At 45.8% G+C, this 21252-nt stretch overlaps 2 protein-coding genes across 5 annotated transcripts in view; both read left to right on the forward strand.

Annotated features, from left to right (window-relative positions):
• LOC310695099 (serine/threonine-protein phosphatase 2A activator-like) overlaps positions 1-3388 on the forward strand; it is a 48089-nt gene extending 44701 nt beyond the window's left edge. For all 4 annotated transcript variants that reach the window (XM_083479084.1, XM_083479087.1, XM_083479086.1 and 1 more), the window contains exon 2: positions 1037-3388. In XM_083479084.1, the coding sequence (XP_083335210.1) occupies positions 1133-2101 (969 nt within the window). In that variant the 5' untranslated portion in view covers positions 1037-1132 and the 3' untranslated portion in view covers positions 2102-3388. The remainder of the gene's footprint in view (positions 1-1036) is intronic.
• ZDHHC8 (zDHHC palmitoyltransferase 8) overlaps positions 1-21252 on the forward strand; it is a 134294-nt gene that overhangs the window by 44701 nt on the left and 68341 nt on the right. The window lies entirely within an intron of this gene.

Genomic DNA, 21252 nt, shown 5'->3' on the forward strand with positions numbered 1-21252 from the left:
TAGGACTGAAGTGAGCCAGTACACCTTACCGTTGGAATTTTTGCACTAGATGTAAACTGGTGTGTGGGGCTGGCTGGTATTGATCTGGCTTTAGTATTTTAGCAAACCCCAAATATGAGGCATTAAATTTTGCTTTTGCTACATTCCTGGGCAGACACGGCCTGGGATGAGACTACTTATTAATAAAGGGAACTCCAAGGAAGCTGTATTGCAGAATTTTTCTTCTGCTCAGATGGCCCTGTTGGCTGCTGGTGAGGAAGCAAGACAGTACTTTCATTTTTGGGGATAGCTGTTAATAACTGGAAGTTTAGGGACCGGGAAATGCAGAACAAACACTGTAGTCATGAGCGACAAGATAAAAATGGTGACAATGAACGTGAAATTATTAGGAATGCAGTCAAGAGGGCCAGAAGTAGGAATTATTCGAAAGAAATGATACTCACAGTAATAATGTTGCGGGAGGGGGATTACCGTATTTTTCGCTCTATAACACACACCCGACCATAACACGCACGTAGTTTTTAGAGGAGGAAAATCTGTAGGCATGCCACCCATAGGCATTTCCTCCATAACACACACAGACATTTCCTCTTACTTTCTAGGAGGAAAAAAGTGAGTGTTATGGTGCAAAAAATACGGTAATTAATTAATTGCCTTCCACACACCCTGTCTTACGGTGATTGTGTCATCAGACACATCTTACAGTAAAGCTGTGAAGTATAAGGGGTATGGCAAATAATTTATTTAACGAGGGACTAATAAAGCCAGGGGGGTTGCATTTCTTTTACATTCTGATTTGGGCTCAGTTCCTTGACTTAGCTGGACTTAAACAAGGAACCTAGAGGTCTCTTAGACCAAAAAATAAAATAAAAAATTGTGGCCTTTCATTTGGTGTAGGCTCCTGATCTGAGACAACTTACATGCATCAATTATTTAAAAATATTTTTAAAAAATAAAGTTACTTGTTTTCTCTTAAGGGAAATTCCTTAGAATATGAGAAGTATACTGGTGACTTCACTGTTGGTTTAACCTGCAGGTCCTTAATAAAGTTTGCTCCTTCATAAAGTTGTTTTAAGAACTACAAGATACAAGGCGGTGGGAGGTGAAAGACAGCAGCGGCAGCTCAAACAAGATGGCAGAAAGCAAGTGGTATCTAGAAGCCCCCAAGGAGGCACCTTGGCCTGCTCCCCGCCCAAGTTTCACGATCCCCAAGAAGGAAATCAACATGGTTCCTGACATGGCGAAGTGGAAACGCTCACAGGCTTATGCAGATTACATGGGCTTCATTCTCAAGCTGAATGAAAGCGTCAAGGGCAAGAAGCTGAGCTGCAGTTACAAAGTCTCTGAGCCCATTGAGAAGCTGGTTGCTCTCCTAGACACGCTTGACAGGTGGATTGACGAAACCCCACCAGTGGAGCAGCCATCCCGCTTTGGGAACAAGGCCTTCCGGACGTGGTACACCAAACTGGACCAGGGGGCTGAGAACCTGGTGGCCACGGTGGTCCCGAGGGAGCTGTCAGAAGCTGTCTCCGAGGTGGCGGTGTACCTGAAGGAGTCTGTGGGCAACCCTACTCGTATCGACTATGGGACAGGTCACGAAGCAGCGTTTGTCGCCTTCCTCTGCTGCCTTTGCAAAATTGGAGTTCTCAGAGTGGATGACCAGCTCGCCATTGTCTTCAAAGTGTTCAGCAGGTATTTGGAAGTCATGCGGAAGCTGCAGAAGACCTACAGAATGGAACCGGCCGGCAGCCGAGGAGTCTGGGGCTTGGATGACTTCCAGTTCCTGCCCTTCATATGGGGCAGCTCACAACTGATAGATCACCCAAACCTGGAGCCTCAACATTTCCTGGACGAGAAGGTGGTGAATGAAAACCACAAGGAATTCATGTTTCTCGAGTGCATCCTGTTCGTTACAGAAATGAAGACAGGCCCATTTGCTGAGCACTCCAACCAGCTGTGGAACATTAGCGCTGTCCCTACATGGGCGAAGGTCAACCAAGGCCTTGTTCGCATGTACAAAGCCGAATGCCTGGAGAAGTTCCCTGTGATCCAGCACTTCAAGTTCGGCAGCCTCCTCTCCATCCAGCCTGTTGCATCTTAGGGAGGCTTTGTAAGATATTCTTTCCCCCATTTCTTTCTCTCTCTTTTTTTTTAAAGAGGAGGTCCGAAAGCACTGGAATGGTGAAGGGCCAGAGCTCTCCCCATTCAGCCCCACCCTCAAGCCCCACCCTCTTTTTGCAACTTTTTGGGGGGTGGGGAACAAAAAACCAGGAACATTCCCCCCCCCTCCGGTATTTTGAAGAAGGGTTCCCTTGGCCAGCTTGCAGATTGGAAGAGTATACCTCTCTGTTATTGTATACACACCATCCTTTGAGAGGGCCTAATTTTGGCACTCACGAATGCACCAACCATGAGTGGTGTAATAGCTGCCACCTCTGTCACCTTCTGCTAAAAATCTGGGCCCTTCGTCTTAGCTCAAGTCCCTCCATGGACTACCCTCCTGTTTCTGTCATCTCTGCTGTCTGTTGCAAACACCCCCTTGCCACCCCACAAGCGCATGTAACTCCCCTTGCCCTAGAACCGCCACCTGACAAGGCTTTCTGCACATGGCAGTCTTTCCTCTGGTTTCCTCTAGCATTGTCAGGAAAAGAAAAATAACTGCAAAGATACATCCCCCCAGTTATTGTTTTGGACTAGCTGAAATTTGCAAGACAAATTCAAATGCCACCCCATACAGTACAGAAATTGTTGTGAGCCCTGACCCTTTGACCTTGCAGCTGCATGGCACAGGTTTCTGGGGATGCTTTCATTTCCTCAGTGGAAAACCACCAGGACAGCATCCAGGCTTCTCCCACCTAGAGGGTACAACCTTTCTACCATCCTCAGAGTCCCTGCAGTACCCCCGTCTCCCCAACCTTGCAGACTAAAATCAGGTGAGGGTCATTTTGCAGTCCAGCCAGCTTCTCTGGGGATATGGAGCCAGCTGACATAAGACTTCAGTTGTGTGCAGCTCCCCACTGGAACAACACCTTTCTCCAGCAATCTTGGCAGCAGAGAAGACCACTGTCTTCTTAGCAGGCTTGCTTTGGAGCTATCTAAGGTAGTCCGCCCCCCCACTGATTTGAAGGAGGGTGGTATCAAACTTGAAAGGAATGTGGGGAGGAATGGGTAAAGGTAACACTGGCTGAGATGTGACGTTACTTTCATGTTTTCTTTGCTTGCGTTTGTTTTATGCATTTTTTTTGCCATGCCTTTCCAAAATTATCAAGGCTGTTGACATAAAGAAAGAAATGCCTCATCTAAGATGGGTGCTTGATGTGACATGTGGCTTTGACTATTTGCATGTGAATATACACAGATTCGATTGATTAAAAGCAATGTGATTAAACAGTGCAGTCCTGTGCTTATTTGCTCAGAAGTTGTGTTCAATGGGACCTACTCCATAGTCAAGGACTGTAGCTTAAATTTGATGAAAATAATGTGTTGTTAGGGTCCATCTTCTTTCCTTGAATATTACTCTGATGACATTTGGGTGGTGTAGTCCAGGGATGCCCAACAGGTCAATCGCGATGTACCGGATGATCGCAGGGTGTCCCTGGTCAATCATGGTTGATCGTGGGACCCTCCCCCCACGCAAAAAAGCTCAACAACTCTAGCTCATCCTCCCCCCCCCCCAAAAAAGCCCATCAACTTTGTTTCATCCTCTCCACCCCCCACCCCCCGCCCAAAGCTCAACAACTCTGGTCAATCCAAAGGGTAGATCACTGCCAGTTTTTTTTATAATGGGAGTAGATCGCAGTCTCTTGGAAGTTGGACGTGCCTGATCTAGTCCATCAACATTCTAGGTGGTCCTTATATTCTTGTTTGCTGTGCTTCTTCAATTTGATGGAAAACAGCAAATCGTTAATAGAATCTTCGTGATTTTGAAAGGTGTACTGCATTGTGATGTGTTCGGCACAGTCCCATTCCTGTTTACTCAGGAGTATTGAGCTCACTTGAGCTTGTAGAACACATATTTTGGCTCATGACGCAAAGAGAGAAGAAGAAGCAAAGTTGATACTGGAAGATGGATTTTATAAAATGGAAAAACCAGAAATCTCCAAATGTTGTTATGAAGTTCTGAAAACCTTTTTTTAAAAAAAGTGTTCAAAATTACATTTAGTAGGGAAAGTGTGTACAGAAAAATGTGTACGTTAGAAAAATTAACATACTAAAATGCATTATATTAAGGAACCTGGCTTGCAAAAACTCTGTATAATAGGCAAAATTTGCATACATTAAGAGAAACACACACAAAAAGTTGTACAAAGTTTTGTGATGTTGTTTTTTTAATTACAAACTGTGCAGAAGTAGGGAAAACTGAACTTAAAATTGGGGAGGAAATTTATTTAATTATTCCCCTAGATGTATATACTGCTTGTAATAGAGCCTCAAAGTGGTTTACAAAAAGAATAAAACAATAAGTAAAAAAGAATCTCTTAAAAAGAATGATTTTAAATATTAAAAAATTGAAATCAACAAGAAGCTAGAAAGCAGATAAAAACACATCAACATTCTTCGTGTCTGGTGTCTTTTTTAGAAGGCCCAAAACGAGTATATACAGCAAAGTCGCCTGCCTGAGATCAGTAGGCAGGAAGTGTGGGTGCTTCTACATTAAAAGATCAATTTCTTACAGACGTGGAATACATATTACCATATTTTTCACCCCGTAAGACACACTTTTTCCTCCTAAAAAGTAAGGGGAAATGTCTGTGCATCTTATGAAGTGAATGCTGCTCAGAGGAGGGACGGACAGGAGCCATGGCTCACCTTCCATGGCTTACACAGGTGTAAAGCAAGCACAGCGGGAGCCGTGCAATCCCTCGGCCCCCACGCTCGGCTGCCCCATTGGGATGGGTGGGTGGGCGAGCACCACCCCCTTGGGATGACGCTCGCGTGGGCGATGTCCCACGTCCCCACAGGCGACATGCCACCACGCAAGACCCTCCCTCCGCCACTGGTCTTGCCAGGGCAGTAGTGCCTTCCTTTGCCAGAAGTGTGCAATTTGAAGGGTGGCTGTGGTTTGATCCTTGTGTTGTGTACAAAGGTATGAATTATGTAGGTTTGACTCAAAATGGGAATTGAATCAGATTTCTCCTTCATTCCTCCCTCATATGAAAGCCCCCAGAGCTCTCTGCAATGAACAAGAAAGGAAGAAAGTCCCACTTATTTTGGCTTTATTAAAATAATTGTGTGGGGCCAAACCATACAGTCCTTGGATCTAAGGGACTCAATGTGGGAAACTCATATATTTCCATTGCCTGCCCCTCTTACTAGGGGATAAAGTCTCTCTTCATTTGTTCATGACAGTGATGATGGTTCTTAATGCCACTGTTGACTTCTGTTCACTTTCATGGTTGAAATATTATTCTGATATACCGGTAGTTTATTAAATAGTTTAGTACAACATTTGATTCAGAATATTTTTTTTCTTGTACTCCTCTAAAAACTAGGCGCATCTTATGGTCAGGTGCATCTTATGGAGCGAAAAATACGGTATGTGGCACATGTAACAGTGCCAGGTCCACATAAGTGGAGTGAGGCATCCCTTGCTTAGATCATATAATTGTACAGTTGGAAGAGACCATGAGGGTCATCTAGTCCAATCCCCAATGTGGGGCTTGAACCCACAACCCTAAGATTTGGAGTCTCATGGTCTAAATAAGTAAGTTGGGCCATTCTTGTCCTAACCACTGCTGCATTCAGTACACCCTGCTGTATCTTCTATTGGGGATGAGAATACCTATTATGTAGGTTCTCTAAGGCACACAGTCAAGTCATAGGCCAGAGTCAACCTCCCGTTCGCCGATGAAAGAGGGTGTTTGTATTCATTGCCCATTGTGCATTTCCTCACACCATTTCAACACTTGCCTTCTGCCAGGCCCCCCTTGCTCAGCTGAGGAAGATATTTATAAAGTATGTTTCCAACGGCGGCACTTAGCTGCAAATTAGCTTACATTATTTGTGTGGCGGAGCACGGAATGTCTTGGCTGGCAGAGGAACGCTCAATTAAGAGGCTAGCATAAATAGTCTTCTGCTCCCGAGGATCTCAGTGTGATCTGTGGCGCCATGAGTTGGCTCTTCGAGAGCAGCAGCTGTTGCGAGAGCTTTCCAAGTCCTAGTAGCTTGGGTGAAGAATGAAGTCAATCTTCAAAGAAGTTCCTTTTTTGTCTGGGAGGAAGGGTGAGAAATTAGGAGGCATGATTGCTGTCCCTCGAGATCCCTTTGTCAAGCGGTTTTCTGAAATCCTCTCGTGTTTCAACCATTTGGCATCATCCCCGATGTTCTGAAGAGCTGGTTTCCAAACTGGCAGCATGTTTAGTAATCTGTGTGCATGCAGTTACGTCACAGTGTTTGCAAATGCTGAATTGGGAAGCTGTTGTGTATTCTCAAGAGCCTGAGCTTTCATTTAAAGCAGAGAGAGAAACTCATGGTCCTCTAGATGCTTTTGGATTCCAACTCTCATCAGCCCCAGCTAACAGTGGCTTATGATCAAGGGTGATGGGAATCAAAGTCCAGAAGAAACTGAAGGACCACAGGTTTCTTCCTTTTTATAAATATATGCTTTATTGGTTTTAAAAACTGTGTAACATAAGGAATCAACAGATAAGAAAAAGAAAAAACTGCTGGAAGAAAAAGACAATAGGCTAAAACTCAAAAAAATTGAAGAAATCCGAAATCACCTGACAGACTGGATGCAGTATTTCCAATTGAATGAGGCCTTCCAAAAAGATTTGAAAAATCGGTTTTTCTACAGAACCTTCGAGACTTGAAAAAGATTTGATTCAAATTAAATATAAAAGGTAAAGGTAAAGAGACCCCTGACCATTAGGTCCAGTCGTGACCGACTCTGGGGTTGCGGCGCTCATCTCGCTTTATTGGCCGAGGGAGCCGGCGTACAGCTTCCAGGTCATGTGGCCAGCAGGACTAAGCTGCTTCTGGCGAACCAGAGCAGCGCACAGAAACGCCGTTTACCTTCCCGCTGGAGCGGTACCTATTTATCTACTTGCACTTTGACGTGCTTTTGAACTGCTAGGTTGGCAGGAGCAGGGAACGAGCAATGGGAGCTCACCCCGTCACGCGGATTCGAACCGCCAACCTTCTGATCGGCAAGCCCTAGGCTCTGTGGTTTAACCCACAGCGCCACCTGCGTCCCAAATTAAATATAAACCACTCTCTAAAATATGTAGGCTACTCCTTGACTGGGAGGTCAAGGAGGAAGAAGTCAAATCCGTAATGGTGCAGTGGGCCAGGGACTTTGGCTGCAACATCCAAATGGAATCATGGGAGAGGCTTTGGAGGGAAGATATAAAATTCACGGAAGGACCACATCTCTGATTTAAAACAAAGACTAACACCTGCTTTGCTTCTCCATTGGCAGCAATCCATGAATCCTAGGCTCGCTGTAGTGTCCAGACCTAGGATCACAGCTTTTTCCTCCTGAACGAACTGTGCTTGTGAAACCATGGTTTGCTGATTATAGTTGCTCAGGAGAAACACACTGTGATTCTGGTTCAGGCATAACAACAAGCCAAGGACTATGGGTTTGTTGCTTCTGCTCACAACATGGGTGGAGCAAAGTGGGAGCCACTGGACAACAGGCTCTTGCACACTGTTTGACCCCCAGAAGGGCCATTAACAAAATTTATCACTGTGTGCAAACTGGGCCTTTGGCTATACATATGCACAACACATTCGCATGCGCGCGCACACACACACACTAGCAGACTTTTACCTGGCATTGTCCAGGAATTCTCATATATATATATATATATATATATATATATATATATATATATATATCAGTGCAGCTTTGAAAAGATCAGTCTACCATCTTTGTTCAAAATGGTGTCCACTTCTACCCAAACATACCGTATTTTTCGCTCTATAGGACGCACTTTTCCCCCTTCAAAAATGAAGGGGAAATGTGTGTGCGTCCTATGGAGCAAAGACGCCATAGCCCCGCGACCCTCTCCCGGCTGAGGTGACGCGCGGGTATGGCAGGAGCCTCTATAGCCGCGCGTCACCTCCCCAGCCGGGAGAGGGTCACGGGGAGCTGCTTTAGCCCCGCGCGCGCTCTCCCGGCTGGAGAGGTGACGCGCGGCTATGGCAGGAGCCTCTCCGCTGCCCCTTTCCGCTGCTCCCTGACCTGCTCTTTGGGGCTGGTGGTGGGCTTCCCCCGCCAGCCCCAAAGAGCAGGTCGAAAGGAACCTGAAGCCTGGAGAGCGAGAGGGGTCAGTGCACACCGACCCCTCTCGCTCTCCAGGCTTCAAAGGTAGTCGCCTGAACGTACCTTAAACAGCACCTTGTTTTAGAGCGGGAAAACAAGAGGGAGAAAGTTCTCCCCCTCTCTGTGCAGCGCCTCCTGCCGCTTCACTGAAGGGGCGCTGGGCAGAGAGGGGGAGAATTGTTTTTCTTGTTCTCCTCCCTCTAAAACAAAGTGCGTCCTATTGTCCGGTGCGTCCTATGGTGCGAAAAATGTGGTAGATAAAAACCTGCTCCTTGATCTCAGGAATCACCGTTCAAGATTTGGTTATGATATCTTTATTACAGTGGAACCTCGGTTTGCGAACGTGATCTGTGCGGGAAGCACGTTCGCAACCCGCAGCGCCACGTCTGCGCACGCGTGGGTTGCGATTTGGCGCTTCTGTGCAAAGCACAATTTAGTAGTTCTGCGCATGCACGAGCGCCAAAACCCGGAACTAACCCATTCCGGCACTTCCGGGGTCAGCGCAGTGCACAACCCGAAAACACGTAACCTGAAGCGTCTGTAACCCGAGGTACCACTGTATTATTAATATTAACCTGCACAGCTCAGTTGGCTAGAGTGTGGTGTTGATAATGCCAAGGTTGTAGGTTCGGTCCCCATATGGGGCAGCTGCATATCCTTGCATTGCAGAGGGTTGTTCTTTTGGGTTTCCCCAATGACTTCTTTTATTTATTGTTATATGATTAATTTTCTAGTACCTGTGTTGATTATTGTTTGGCCGGGTATGCTGGCTGTGTATTTTGGTGTTTTATTAAATTACGGATTTAAAGTATTTTGTTAGCCAAATTGGGGGCCTTTAGGGCAAAAAGGAGAATAAAAATATTATAAATAAAAACACACACATGCACACACAAACGTACACGTTAACGAACACATTTTTCATAGAATCATAGAATCATAGAGTTGGAAGAGACCACAAGGGCCATCGAGTCCAACCCCCTGCCAAGCAGGAAACACCATCAGAGCACTCCTGACATATGGTTGTCAAGCCTCTGCTTAAAGACCTCCAAAGAAGGAGACTCCACCACACTCCTTGGCAGCAAATTCCACTGTCGAACAGCTCTTTTTGTATTACTCTTCCTTATCCTTAGCAGCTATAAATGCTCTACATTAATAAAAATGCACATTGTGCAGAAAAACAAAACACAGCACCAGCAATCACTGGAGGTGGGGAAGCGAAACATTACAGCGAGGAAAAGATGTGATAAAAGCAGCTTGCATGGAATCAGTTCACAGATATAAAAGATCAGTGAATTTCCCTCCTGAATATTGTTGCTTTAAAGTCTTTTTCTAAAAACTATACAGTAATTCTTGAGCTGTACTTAGGCTGGATCTGTACAGTAGTACCTAAAGTCAAAATTGTGTACAGTCATACCTTGGGTTGAAGTAACTTCAAGTCAAGTATTTTCGGGTTGCACTCTGCGGCGACCTGAAAGTAACGTAGTGCATTACTTCCGGGTTTCGCCGCTCGCGCATGCACAGATGCTCAAAATGATGTCACGCACATGCACGGAAGCGGTGAAATGCAACCCGCGCAACCGCAGAGACACAGTCACGTCTTATGTTTACTTCAGGATGCGAATGGGGCTCCGAAACGGATCCCGTTCGTATCCAGAGGTACCACTGTATAGGCAAAATACACTGGATGGGGTTGCCCCCTTTCCGCCCCCTTTTCAATTTGTTTTAATTTTTTTGCCAAGCATGTAAAGCTGAATGCGCACAAGTTAAATGTGTGTAAGTTGTGAGTGTACTGTACATACAGCAGAATAAAATTGGGAATAAGATTGTCCATTCTATCAGCGAAGAATTCTATGTGACTTCAAAATGACAGCAAACCACATGGTCTCGTTCTTTTTCTTTTTAAAGAAACAGAAAACTTGCAGGGGCCGAGGGCTGGCTAGAGTCTTCCTCCCTCCCAGGCTAGCTTTTTTTTCTGTCAGGGATTTTTTTTCCCCCATTAGGGATTACAGTGGTACCTTGGTTCTCAAACGTAATCCGTTCTGGAAGACCATTTGACTTCCGAAATGTTCGAAAACCGAGGCTCAGCTACCCATTGGTTGCAAGAGCTTCTTGCACTCAGCGGAAGTCGCGTTGCACGTTCAAGTTCTGAGATGCGTTCAAAAACAGAAGCATTTCGGGTTTTCGGCGTTTGAGAACTGAAACGTTCGACAACGGAGGCGTTCGGGAACCGAGGTATCACTGTAAAAAATTTGATTCCCCCACCTGCAATTTGAAATGATACAGTGCCCTCCTCTCTCATTCTCCTACATGGGTAGGCAGGCCTCATCGGAGAAAGAATGTTCATAAAACTGGGGCTGTAACTGAAAAGGCCCTGCTATTCTTTCTGACCACCACTCCAGTGGAAAAATCTTACATTCCTGAATGGATCCACAAGGATGATTTAACATTTATTTTAATAGGATTAAAGTATGGCTAACTGATGATACTGCCCCGCAGGCAAGTATGTATGCCTTGGACGCATGAAAATTCCTGCATAAGTGTAAACATGGGAGTGGAAAGACAATTTTGCTGAGATGCACATCATTAGCAATCATGAATAGTTTTTAGTTTGGGCTTTTAGTTTTAGATAGTATGATTATGTCTAGAGTTTTTACAGAGAAGTTAAACAGATTGTGGCAAACCTTTTCATTCCTTCTGTTGCCCTCCAGATATTGTTGGACTACAATTCCCATCATCCCTGTCCTGGGACCTTGCTGGGAGGGATGATGTCCAACAACATCTGGAGGGCCACAGACTCCCCATCCCTGCTTTAAACCATGGTTTGTTTTGGGCTTATGACTCCTGGCCTTGTTGTTGTTTAGTTGTGTCTGACTCTTCGTGACCCCATGGACCAGAGCACGCCAGGCACTCCTGTCTTCCACTGCCTCCCGCAGTTTGGTCAAACTCATGCTGGTAGCTTCGAGAACACTATCCAGCCATCTCGTCCTCTGTCGTCCCCTTCTCCTTGTGCCCTCCATCTTTCCCAACATCAGGGTCTTTTCCAGGGAGTCTTCTCTTCTCATGAGGTGGCCAAAGTATTGGAGCCTCAGCTTCAGGATCTGTCCTTCCAGTGAGCACTCAGGGCTGATTTCTCTAAGAATGGATAGGTTTGATCTTCTTGCAGTCCATGGGACTCTCAAGAGTCCTCCAGCACCATAATTCAAAAGCATCAATTCTTCGGCCTTCTTTATGGTCCAGCTCTCACTTCCATACATCACTACTGGGAAAACCATAGCTTTAACTATATGGACCTTTGTTGGCAAGGTGATGTCTCTGCTTTTTAAGATGTTGTCTAGGTTTGTCATTGCTTTTCTCCCAAGAAGCAGGCGTCCTGGCCTTATTAGGAAGAAACAAACCACAACTCCAGTTTCAGACACCGCAGGAAGCCAAGCTTAATTGCAGCCTCCTGGGTCGTTTCTCCTCCTTGCACTGCAGAATGAACAAAAGCAGGAGTAATTTCGCATCATGCGCTAGCACATCACCCATGCACCACGAACCCTGATAAGACAGGAACCTTGACTTACCTTGGCGTGCAAATGCAGCCTCTGCCTAAGGGACGTGAGGGTATAAGAAGCCTTCCTCCTATAAGGACACCTCTGTTTCTTATGCGATATTTGAAAGCCACCACCAGCAGTGGTGATTTCGTGAGATTCTGCCGATGGGGTGTGAAATTGTGCAAGAGCTAACAAGTCTGCCTCTGCCTTCCTCTGTTTCACTGACTCCCGCTGCTGCCTGATCAGAAATGCTGAGTCAGTCCTGTGCTAACAGCTGAAAAGCCGAGTCAGACTGAGGGTGACTCCTTCAAGCGTGCCAAGGAGAAGACCTCAGCTTTTAAGGGCCAGTCTGCCTTGATAACTGCGTGCTTAGAATTGGCCAGAGACCAAGTTGTCTGTCTGTATAACTGTCAGGGATCTAACAAGGGCATGGAATTAATTTAGCATTCTAGCAGGTAAATGGGGTTAGCATATAAATATGTAACTATCCACCATTGCCACATCAACTGTTAGGCCTCCTGCAGTCGGAAGTGTCTCCAACTGCTGCTTTTGGAAGGAAGACAGGAATCTTGCTTACTTTCCTTTAGAATTTGGGGGGGGGGAGGGAAGCGATAGTTAGACCAAATGTTGCAGTTTTGCAAATCTGGATTCTGCACATGCGGGCAGCTATACCAAAACCTGGCATGCTTTTGCTGTAATTGTGATGCTTTGCTCATTTTTTTGTTGTTTGTTGCTGTTTTGTTAACGGTGTTTTATAGATTGTAATTGTTTGATTGATTTGTTAATTGTTTTATGTGATTCATGCTGTATCTTTTATTATGTTATGTGTAGACCACTTTGAGATTCATTTGAATGAAACTACAATAGAAATACAATAAATCAAACCAAATCGTCATGTTCATCCTCAAACCGGGAAAGCTTTCTTGCTGTCAAGCTACATCAGGAGCATTAGGGATAAAGGTTTTAAGCCTTTCTCACCAAACTATCTGCATTCTCACATTTTATTTTACTTTCTTACCAGGCCATCACGCCAAATTTGGCCCTATCAGGACTTGTGGTGTTGCTTGCTTGCTTGTTTTACATCTGTGACAGCAATGAAGTATGTAAACAATTTTCAGGCTAGTTAACCCATGATGCAGTGTGAATTCGACCAAGTATATGTGTATGACAGCATGGGGAACTCCTGGAAAAGCAGTCACTGAATGGATGATGCAGAAACTCTTCCCAATGAATAAAAATCTGAATTCCTCCGATTTGCACACACATAACTGGCACAACTAGTCTTCGACTCGTTCACTGTATTTCAGGTGTTCAGGCACGAGTTCTGTTGCTTTCATAGCTGAAACAGCACCATCCATTCACAGGAGCAAGGATATCAGCACATGTTGAGGAAGCCCCAGGTTTGCAGAAGTGCATAAAGAAACTCTTTAGGAAAAACCACAACAGAAGGGGCCTAAAATTGGCCTGTTGGAGGCTCAGTGGCCATGTAATCTTGACCGACTGTTTTGTTGTGGGGGGGAGGCAGGATGCAGGGAAATGGAAGGGAGTGTCATTGAGAGGGGGTTGGCTGGCTGATTCGGAACAGTGAACAGGAAAACTTCACACTGCAACGTTTTGTTGCAGCCCCCCCGACTCATAAGATCTCTAAATCGGCTTCAACCCAAGTACTTCTGCTCAACAAATTGGGCCGTTGCAGCGATTGCCGCAGGGTTGCAGGGTTGCAAAACGCTGCTAAATTTGAAGGCATTTCTTGCCATTTTGCTGTCACATTAAGGTCACAGCTGTCACAGCAGTTTAGTAGCGTAACTGCAGCATGCATGCCCTTAAAATACCACATCTCTTTAAAATGTGGTGCATTGCAGCAATCTAGTATTCTTAGTGAGCTCAAGCAGTTTGGGAACAGCCTTAGGGAGTTGTGGGTCCCGGGGCAAGAAGCAGATTTCCTCAGCATGTGATTGGATGATACTTTCATGGGGGGGGGGCAAGAGCAGAAAAAGCGTTAAGGGTCTCCACTGAAATTCATGGAGGCTGATGACACAATTTGAAACCAGTAGAAGGTCCAGTGGACAGAAGGTGGGGTTTTCCAGGCCCAACATAGTCCTTTGCCCTTGTTCACAACTAGTGGAAACATGTGTGTCCTTTAGGGGCACAGCTACCCCATTCAGGACCAGGGAGTCCCCCACACCTGCCCTCCCCCTGCCCCCCAAGAGAAAGTGCTTCGGTCTTGTTGGGATTCAACCTCAATCCGTGGACTGCCAATGGATGCTAAAAAGGCAGCAGAAATAATGCCACCTGCCTTTCAAGAGAAGGAATTCCACAGGGTAGCTGCCACAACTCTAAAGGTGTGATTCTTCTCCTGATGTGATGGATACCTGCAGGAGGTCCTCACGTGCAGAACACAATGATCAAGGATTATATAAAAGATTGGGACAATATTTCAGGTGTCCTGGTCCCATAGCGCTTTGCACACCAGGAATCAGCACCTTGAACGTAGCCTGGTAGCTACGATACATGTTGTTGTTGTTGTTGTTTAGTCGTGTCCGATTCTTCGTGACCCCATGGACCAGAGCACGCCAGGCACTCCTGTCTTCCACTGCCTCCCGCAGTTTGGTCAAACTCATGCTGGTAGCTTCGAGAACACTATCCAACCATCTCGTCCTCTGTCGCCCCCTTCTCCTTGTGCCCTCCATCTTTCCCAACATCAGGGTCTTTTCCAGGGAGTCTTCTCTTCTCATGAGGTGGCCAAAGTATTGGAGTCTCAGGTTCAGGATCTGTCCTTCCAGTGAGCACTCAGGGCTGATTTCCTTCAGAATGGATAGGTTGATCTTTTTGCAGTCCATGGGACTCTCAAGAGTCTCCTCCAGCACCATAATTCAAAAGCATCAACTCTTCGGCGATCAGCCTTCTTTATGGTCCAGCTCTCCCTTCATGAATCACTGCCTTGCCGTGGCGAAGGGGCTTGAATAACTCAGAGAAGCTATGAACTATGCCGTGCACAGCACCCAAGATAAACAGGTCATAGTGGAGAATTTTGACCAAACGTGATCCACCTGGAGCAGGAACCGGCCAGCCACTCCAGTATCCCTGCCAAGAAAACTCCATGGACAAAGACAACAGGCTGCGATACATATGCACACTCATAACACACACACACACACACACACACACACAGTGCCAGTTAGCTTTGGAGGCACTTTGCTACACAATAAAGCACTCCAGGTGTTTCCGGAATCGAATAAAAGAACCCAATCCTAATCACTGTTTACTTGGAAGTCTCATTGTTCTCGCTGCTTAGGATGGTAGCCAAAAATCACACCACATGTTCAAACGTTTTGAAAAGGCAGGGTGGGGGTTGAAGGGAGAGGAAGAAGAAGGTAGGCTGAAGGAAAACGGAACACTGGACCACATTGCGTAAACTTCTGAAGCTGCCTTGTTCCTGAATTAGGAACGAGGGGGGGGGGGCGGGAATGCTTGTCATGGGCAGACTTCCAGATGACCTCTTTATTGAGCATTCATCCTGATCTGCCTGTACAAAGTGCAAGTGGTAGATACACCATGTCCGGTCCTTTATTGAGCATTTATTCTGATTTGTTTAGCGTGAGGTTCTATGATAATGAGCTTTCATTCCGCACAAATCCTGATTTGCTAGTGGGGTGTTTACATGTCTTCTTCCTCCAGGCTGACTCCAAACTGCCAGTGGCTTGCAGGAGGGATACAAGTACTAATAAATAATAATAATAATAATAATAATAATAATAATAATAATAATAATAATAATAATTTTTATTTATACCTACGGGACCGCCTCTCCTGGTATGCCCCACAGAGAAACCTACGGTCTTCAAATAAAAACATCTTGAAGGTCCCAGGCCACAGAGAAGTTAGGCTGGCCTCAACTAGAGCCAGGGCTTTTTCGGCTGTGGCTCCGATCTGGTGGAACACTCTGTCACAAGAGACCAGGGCCCTGCGGGACTTGACATCCTTCCGCAGGGCCTGCAAGACAGAGCTGTTCCACCAGGCCTTTGGCCAGGGCACAGCCTGACTCCCTCCCTCGGCAATCTTCGCAGAGCTCTGGCCCAATGGTTGCTAGTGGCTTGAATTAATTAATTTTTATAATGAATGATTTTAGAATGTTGTTTATGTTGTACTTTTGTACTGTTTTATTGCTGTTAGCCGCCCTGAGCCCGGCTTCGGCTGGGGAGGGCGGGATATAAATAAAATTTATTATTATTATTATTATTATTATATCCCGCCCTCCCCAGCCGAAGCCGGGCTCAGAGCAGCTAACAACAATAAAATAATACAACATTCTAAAATCATTTCATTATAAAATTAATTCAAGTCAAATTTATGGCAACCATTGGGCTAGAGTTCTGTGAAGATTGCCAAAGGAGGGAGTCAGGCTGTGCCCTGGCCAAAGGCCTGGTGGAACAGCTCTGTCTTGCAGGCTCTGCGGAAAGATGTCAAGTCCTGCAGGGCCCTAGTCACAGAGCGTTCCACCAGATCGGAGCCACAGCCAAAAAAGCCCTGGCTCTGGTTGAGGCCAGCCTAACCTCTCTGTGGCCTGGGACCTTCAAGATGTTTTTATTTGAAGACCGTAAATTCCTCTGTGGGACATACCAGGAGAGGCGGTCCCGTAGGTACGAGGGTCCTAGGCCGTATAGGGCTTTAAAGGTTAAAGAACCAGAATGTTTAGGTTCCTTGGATTCTGCCATAGGGTGAAAGTCCGCCCCCTCCATTGCATCTAGCTCTACTGTTTTATCCTTACAGAACTGACCCTAGCATTGGGCAGCTTGAGGCACCTCCTCAAGTGTCAGATGCCAGGAGAGTGGGAGTCAGTGCCAAGATGCTTGTGGGCAGAGCTGTGCGAACCACCCAGCCTGCCAGGTGCCTTCTCTGGCAGCCTGTTCTCCTCGGCTGAGATGGACAACACTGTCCTGTTGTCAGTTGCTGAAGCTGCCAGTCTCCAGCCAGCTTCTATATACACAGGATGATGTGGAGAGGGGCCACCATATTGCCTTTCTTGACTGGCAGCAAAATGGCTTGGGCTAGCCCTGCGATTCTCAGGCTGGCTACATTTGGGTGGTACAGCCAGTGCCAGATTTATGTATAAGCTAAACAAGCTATAGCTTAAGACCCCACTCTCTTGGGGGGCCACCCACAAAAATTTAAAGGAAAAAAAACCACTGGATGTACATTTCCAAAATATAAGATAAAAAACAAATAAAATAAAACCTACATACAGCAATGGTGTTTTGTGTTGTGTAGGCTCCTATGGTGTAAGTCATGGGCCCTGACTGCTAGCCTGCTCCCTAAAATATCACTGGTTTGCTCATTTCTATATATAAGGTGCCTACATTCTACATGGACTGGTTGTAACAATTACTTTGATAAAATACATATTTTGTTATGTGCAAATGGCTTTAGATACCTATTAGGTCCATAAATTACCATATAGCATATATTCAACACAAAAAACAGCGACAGTTTGTTGTTGACAAAGGACAGCTGGACATACAGTCATACCTCGGGTTGCGAACGTGATCCATGCGGGAGACACGTTCGCAACCCGCAGTGTTCACAGCCTGAAGTGCCACGTCTGTGCACGCATGTGACGCTATTCGACGCTCATGCGCATGACGTCATTTTGTGTTCCTGTGCATGCGCGAGCGCTGAAACCTGCAAGTAACCCATTCTGGTACTTCCGGGTTTGGCGTGGTCCGCAACCTGAAAACACGCAACTTGCAGCGTTCGTAACCTGAGGTATGACTGTATAAAGGGCCCCATTAGTTTCAGTAGCTTAGGGCCTCATCAAACCTAAATCGAGCCCTGGGTACAACTAAGTTCTTCCTTGGCTTGGAGAAAGCTTTCTAGGACCACATTTGAGAAGCCTCTGATTTCATCAGGAGCGCTTATGATACACGAGAGCAGTACTCAACAGCTTTTAACTGTGTAGTATGTCCACTCACTTCAGCGGCATTGTGCTTGAGAAGCTGTTCTGGAGATCGCAGTATAGATTTTGCAGGCTCCTAAGTAGATATTTATGCGATGCAAAGCCTTTGAGCTGCAGAGGGGGTTGCGGGGAAGGCGGGGGGAAGAGAAAAGATGGGAGTAGTTCTTTTATTTCTAATTATTGTTTACATTTTCCCCTTACCACCCTATACTTTTTATATCTGCCTCTCTCTCTCTCCCTCCCTCCCTTTCTGCAGCAAGGCAATCCAACCTCCTCTAATTTTATACAGGGGACCACAGAAATCAGTGGCTGACATAACACGAAAAATTGCAGATGTTTCAGAGTTCAGAGCAGGAAGCAGACAGCTCGTTTTTCCATAGCTCAAGGCCAAGTTCAGAATTGGGCACAGAGCAGTGAGTGGAACAGAATGGTCTGGAATAAGGCACATTTCCCAGCATCCATGCAATGCTTTTGGGGTTGCTGCTTACACTTTGCGAAAAAAGAGGAAATGCGTCATCAAACAGGAGGACAAGCGAGGACACTTTCTTGCGTCTCTGAAAATTTAGAAATAATCCACTATAATTTTTCCAATTTTTAGAGTTTGCAAATTTAATAAAGGAAAAGAAGGGGGAAGGGGGGAATTGAGTAACATAAAATACTTATTTATTGCACTAATATCCCACTTTTTTCTCCAAGGCCAGGGGTCTGCAACCCGTGGCTCCGGAGCCGCATGTGGCTCTTTTACACCTTTGCCGCGGCTCCGGGGCGGATACTAGCGAGGGGAGGAGGCGCATTGTGCGCCCCGACACTCCCCACTATGGCAGGCGCTGTACTGGCTGTGACGTCGCATGGGGGCGGTGCGTGCGTTAGTCACACACCATCCCGACGTCACCTTCCCGCCCACCCGCCCACTACATTGTAAGGGGCATGTACGCTGGTCACTGCATTGAAAGGGGGCATGTACGCTGGTCACTGTTTTGAAGGGGAGTGAAGAACACACACACACACAAAAAAAGGTAACTTGTTAATTTAACGTTTATTTCTATGAGGAGGAGTAATTCTGAGGGGTCAAACAAAGAAATAATAAAAAAGTGACAAAAAAGTTATTTTTATAATGACGAGTTTTGCGGCTCCCAGTTTTTTTTTCTTTGGAAACGGGTCCAAGTGGCTCTTTTTGTCTTAAAGGTTGCAGACCCCTGTCCAAGGCATTTGAGGTTCTCCCTCTGCCTATTTTATCCTTACACTCTAACCCTGTGAGGTAAGTTAGTCTGAGAAATGTTGACTGGCCCAAGGTCACTCAGTGAGCTTTATGGGTGAGTGGGGACTAAAGGTAAAGGTAAAGGACCCCTGGATGGTTAAGTCTAGTCAAAGGCGACTATGGGGTTGCGGTGCTCATCTCGCTTTCAGGCTGAGGGAGCCTGTGTTTGTCCAAAGACAGCTTTCCGGGTCATGTGGCCAGCAGGACTAAACTGCTTTAGTCGCAACGGGACACCGTGACAGAAACCAGAGCACATGGAAACACCGTTTACCTTCCTGCCACAGCAGTACCTATTTATCTACTTGCACTGGTGTGCTTTTGAACTGCTAGGTTGGCAGGAGCTGGGACAGGACAACAGGAAGCTCACCCCGTTGCGGGGATTCGAACTGCCGACTTTCCAGTCGGCAAGCCCAAGAGGCTCAGTGGTTTAGACCATGGTGCCACCCGCGTCTCAGTCCAACACTCTAACCACTACACCGCACTGTCTCCAGAAAAATGAAACTTACATCTTAAGTTAATATAAGCCCTCCAAATGGCCAGATAGGTGTTAACACAAAACTGACGTCTATGTGAAGTATGTTTAAATGTAGCCAGGGCCATAAGGTACTCGGACCATTGTGCAGTGACCATTGTGTATGACCATGGACAGTGCTTATTTATCCTTCCAGACTCAAAATATACCGTATTTTCCCATGTATAAGACACCCCCATGTATAAGATGCCCCCTATTTTGGGGACTTCAAATTAAGAAAACACCCCTCAGTACTACCTGTGTATAAGACGAGCCCTAATTTTAAACCTAATTTTTTGGTAAAAAAACCTAGTCTTATACACAGAAAAATACGGTAAGTCTCTTGGCAACCATATAAAGTAGGACACATGGCTACCCCTGAAGCACTTTGGAAAGATAGGTGCAGAGAACTTGGTGTGGGCAAAAAGGGGCATCCATTCTGGTGGTGTTCAGTGCATCTATGTTTCTACAGATCTGTTGGGGAAGTGTGTATAAAATACATATATTTGTGCAAACAATGTACAGAAATGCATTATATTACGGGGAATTGCTTGCAAAAATGTGTAACTTGGAGAATATACGCTCTAAATTGCTGATAAATTTTCATTAGGGCCTGAAAAACAGCAACGACGAAAACTGGTGCAAATACAGTCATACCTCATGTTACGTCCACTTCAGGTTGTGTGTTTTTGTCTTGCATCCTGCGGCAACCCGGAAGTACCAGAACGGGTTACTTCTGGGTTTTGCTGCTCATGCCTGCACAGAAGCGCCAAATCGCTTCGCGCGGCTGCGCAGACACGGCGCTTCGAGTTGCGGGCTTTTCACATTACAGATGGGCCTCCGGAACGGATCTCGTCCATAACACGAGTACCACTGTACTGTATGTGGAAAACCAAGAATCTGAAAGAATTTTTTAAAAATTGACAGATTTGTTGATTCCTCTTGCCATCTTGTATTGAAGCAGGTCTGGACAACTGTTGTCCCTCCATATGTTAGAATCACAGAATTATAGAGTTGGAAAGGACCCCAACGATCATCCAATTCAAACATCCTGCAACGCGGGAGTCACAGCTAAAGAATTCCCACCAGATGGCCATCCAAACTGTTTAAAAACCTCAAATGAAGAAGAGCCCCCAACTTCTTAGGTAGCCCATTCCACTGTCAAACAGCCCTTGCTATCAGAAAGTTCTTCCCAATGTTTTTTGTTGGAATTTCCTTTCTTGTAGCTTGAAGTCATTGGTTCGGGTCATATACTCTGGAGCAACAGAAAACACGCTTGCTCCATCTTCCATGTGGCAACCCTTCAGATCTTTCAAGATGGCTATCGTATCACCTCTCAGTGTTCTGTTCTCCAAGCTAAACACGCTAAACTGTTCCTCATAAGGTTTGGGTTTCCAGACCTTTTATAAACATGGCCGCCGTCTTCTGCACACTTGTTGCAGAAGTACAACTCCCATTAGCCCCAGCAAGCACGGCCAATGGCCAGGGATAAATAGGAGCTGAAGTTCATCAACTTCTGGAGGGCCAAAATCTTCCCTGTCCCTGTTTTACAGTATTGTGTGTATGTCTTTATTGCATTGCATGTTTTGTTGGGCACCATTTTTATATTCTATATTGGTGGGTGGTATATTATTGCTTTTATAATGAATGAATGAATGAATGAATGAATGAAATACCTTGTGTAGTCCTACCACCATCAAAGCTCTTCTCAACACCCCTCCAACCTAA

Source organism: Podarcis liolepis (genome assembly GCF_965112155.1).
Source record: "Podarcis liolepis genome assembly, chromosome: 15".
Lineage (NCBI taxonomy): Eukaryota > Metazoa > Chordata > Lepidosauria > Squamata > Lacertidae > Podarcis > Podarcis liolepis.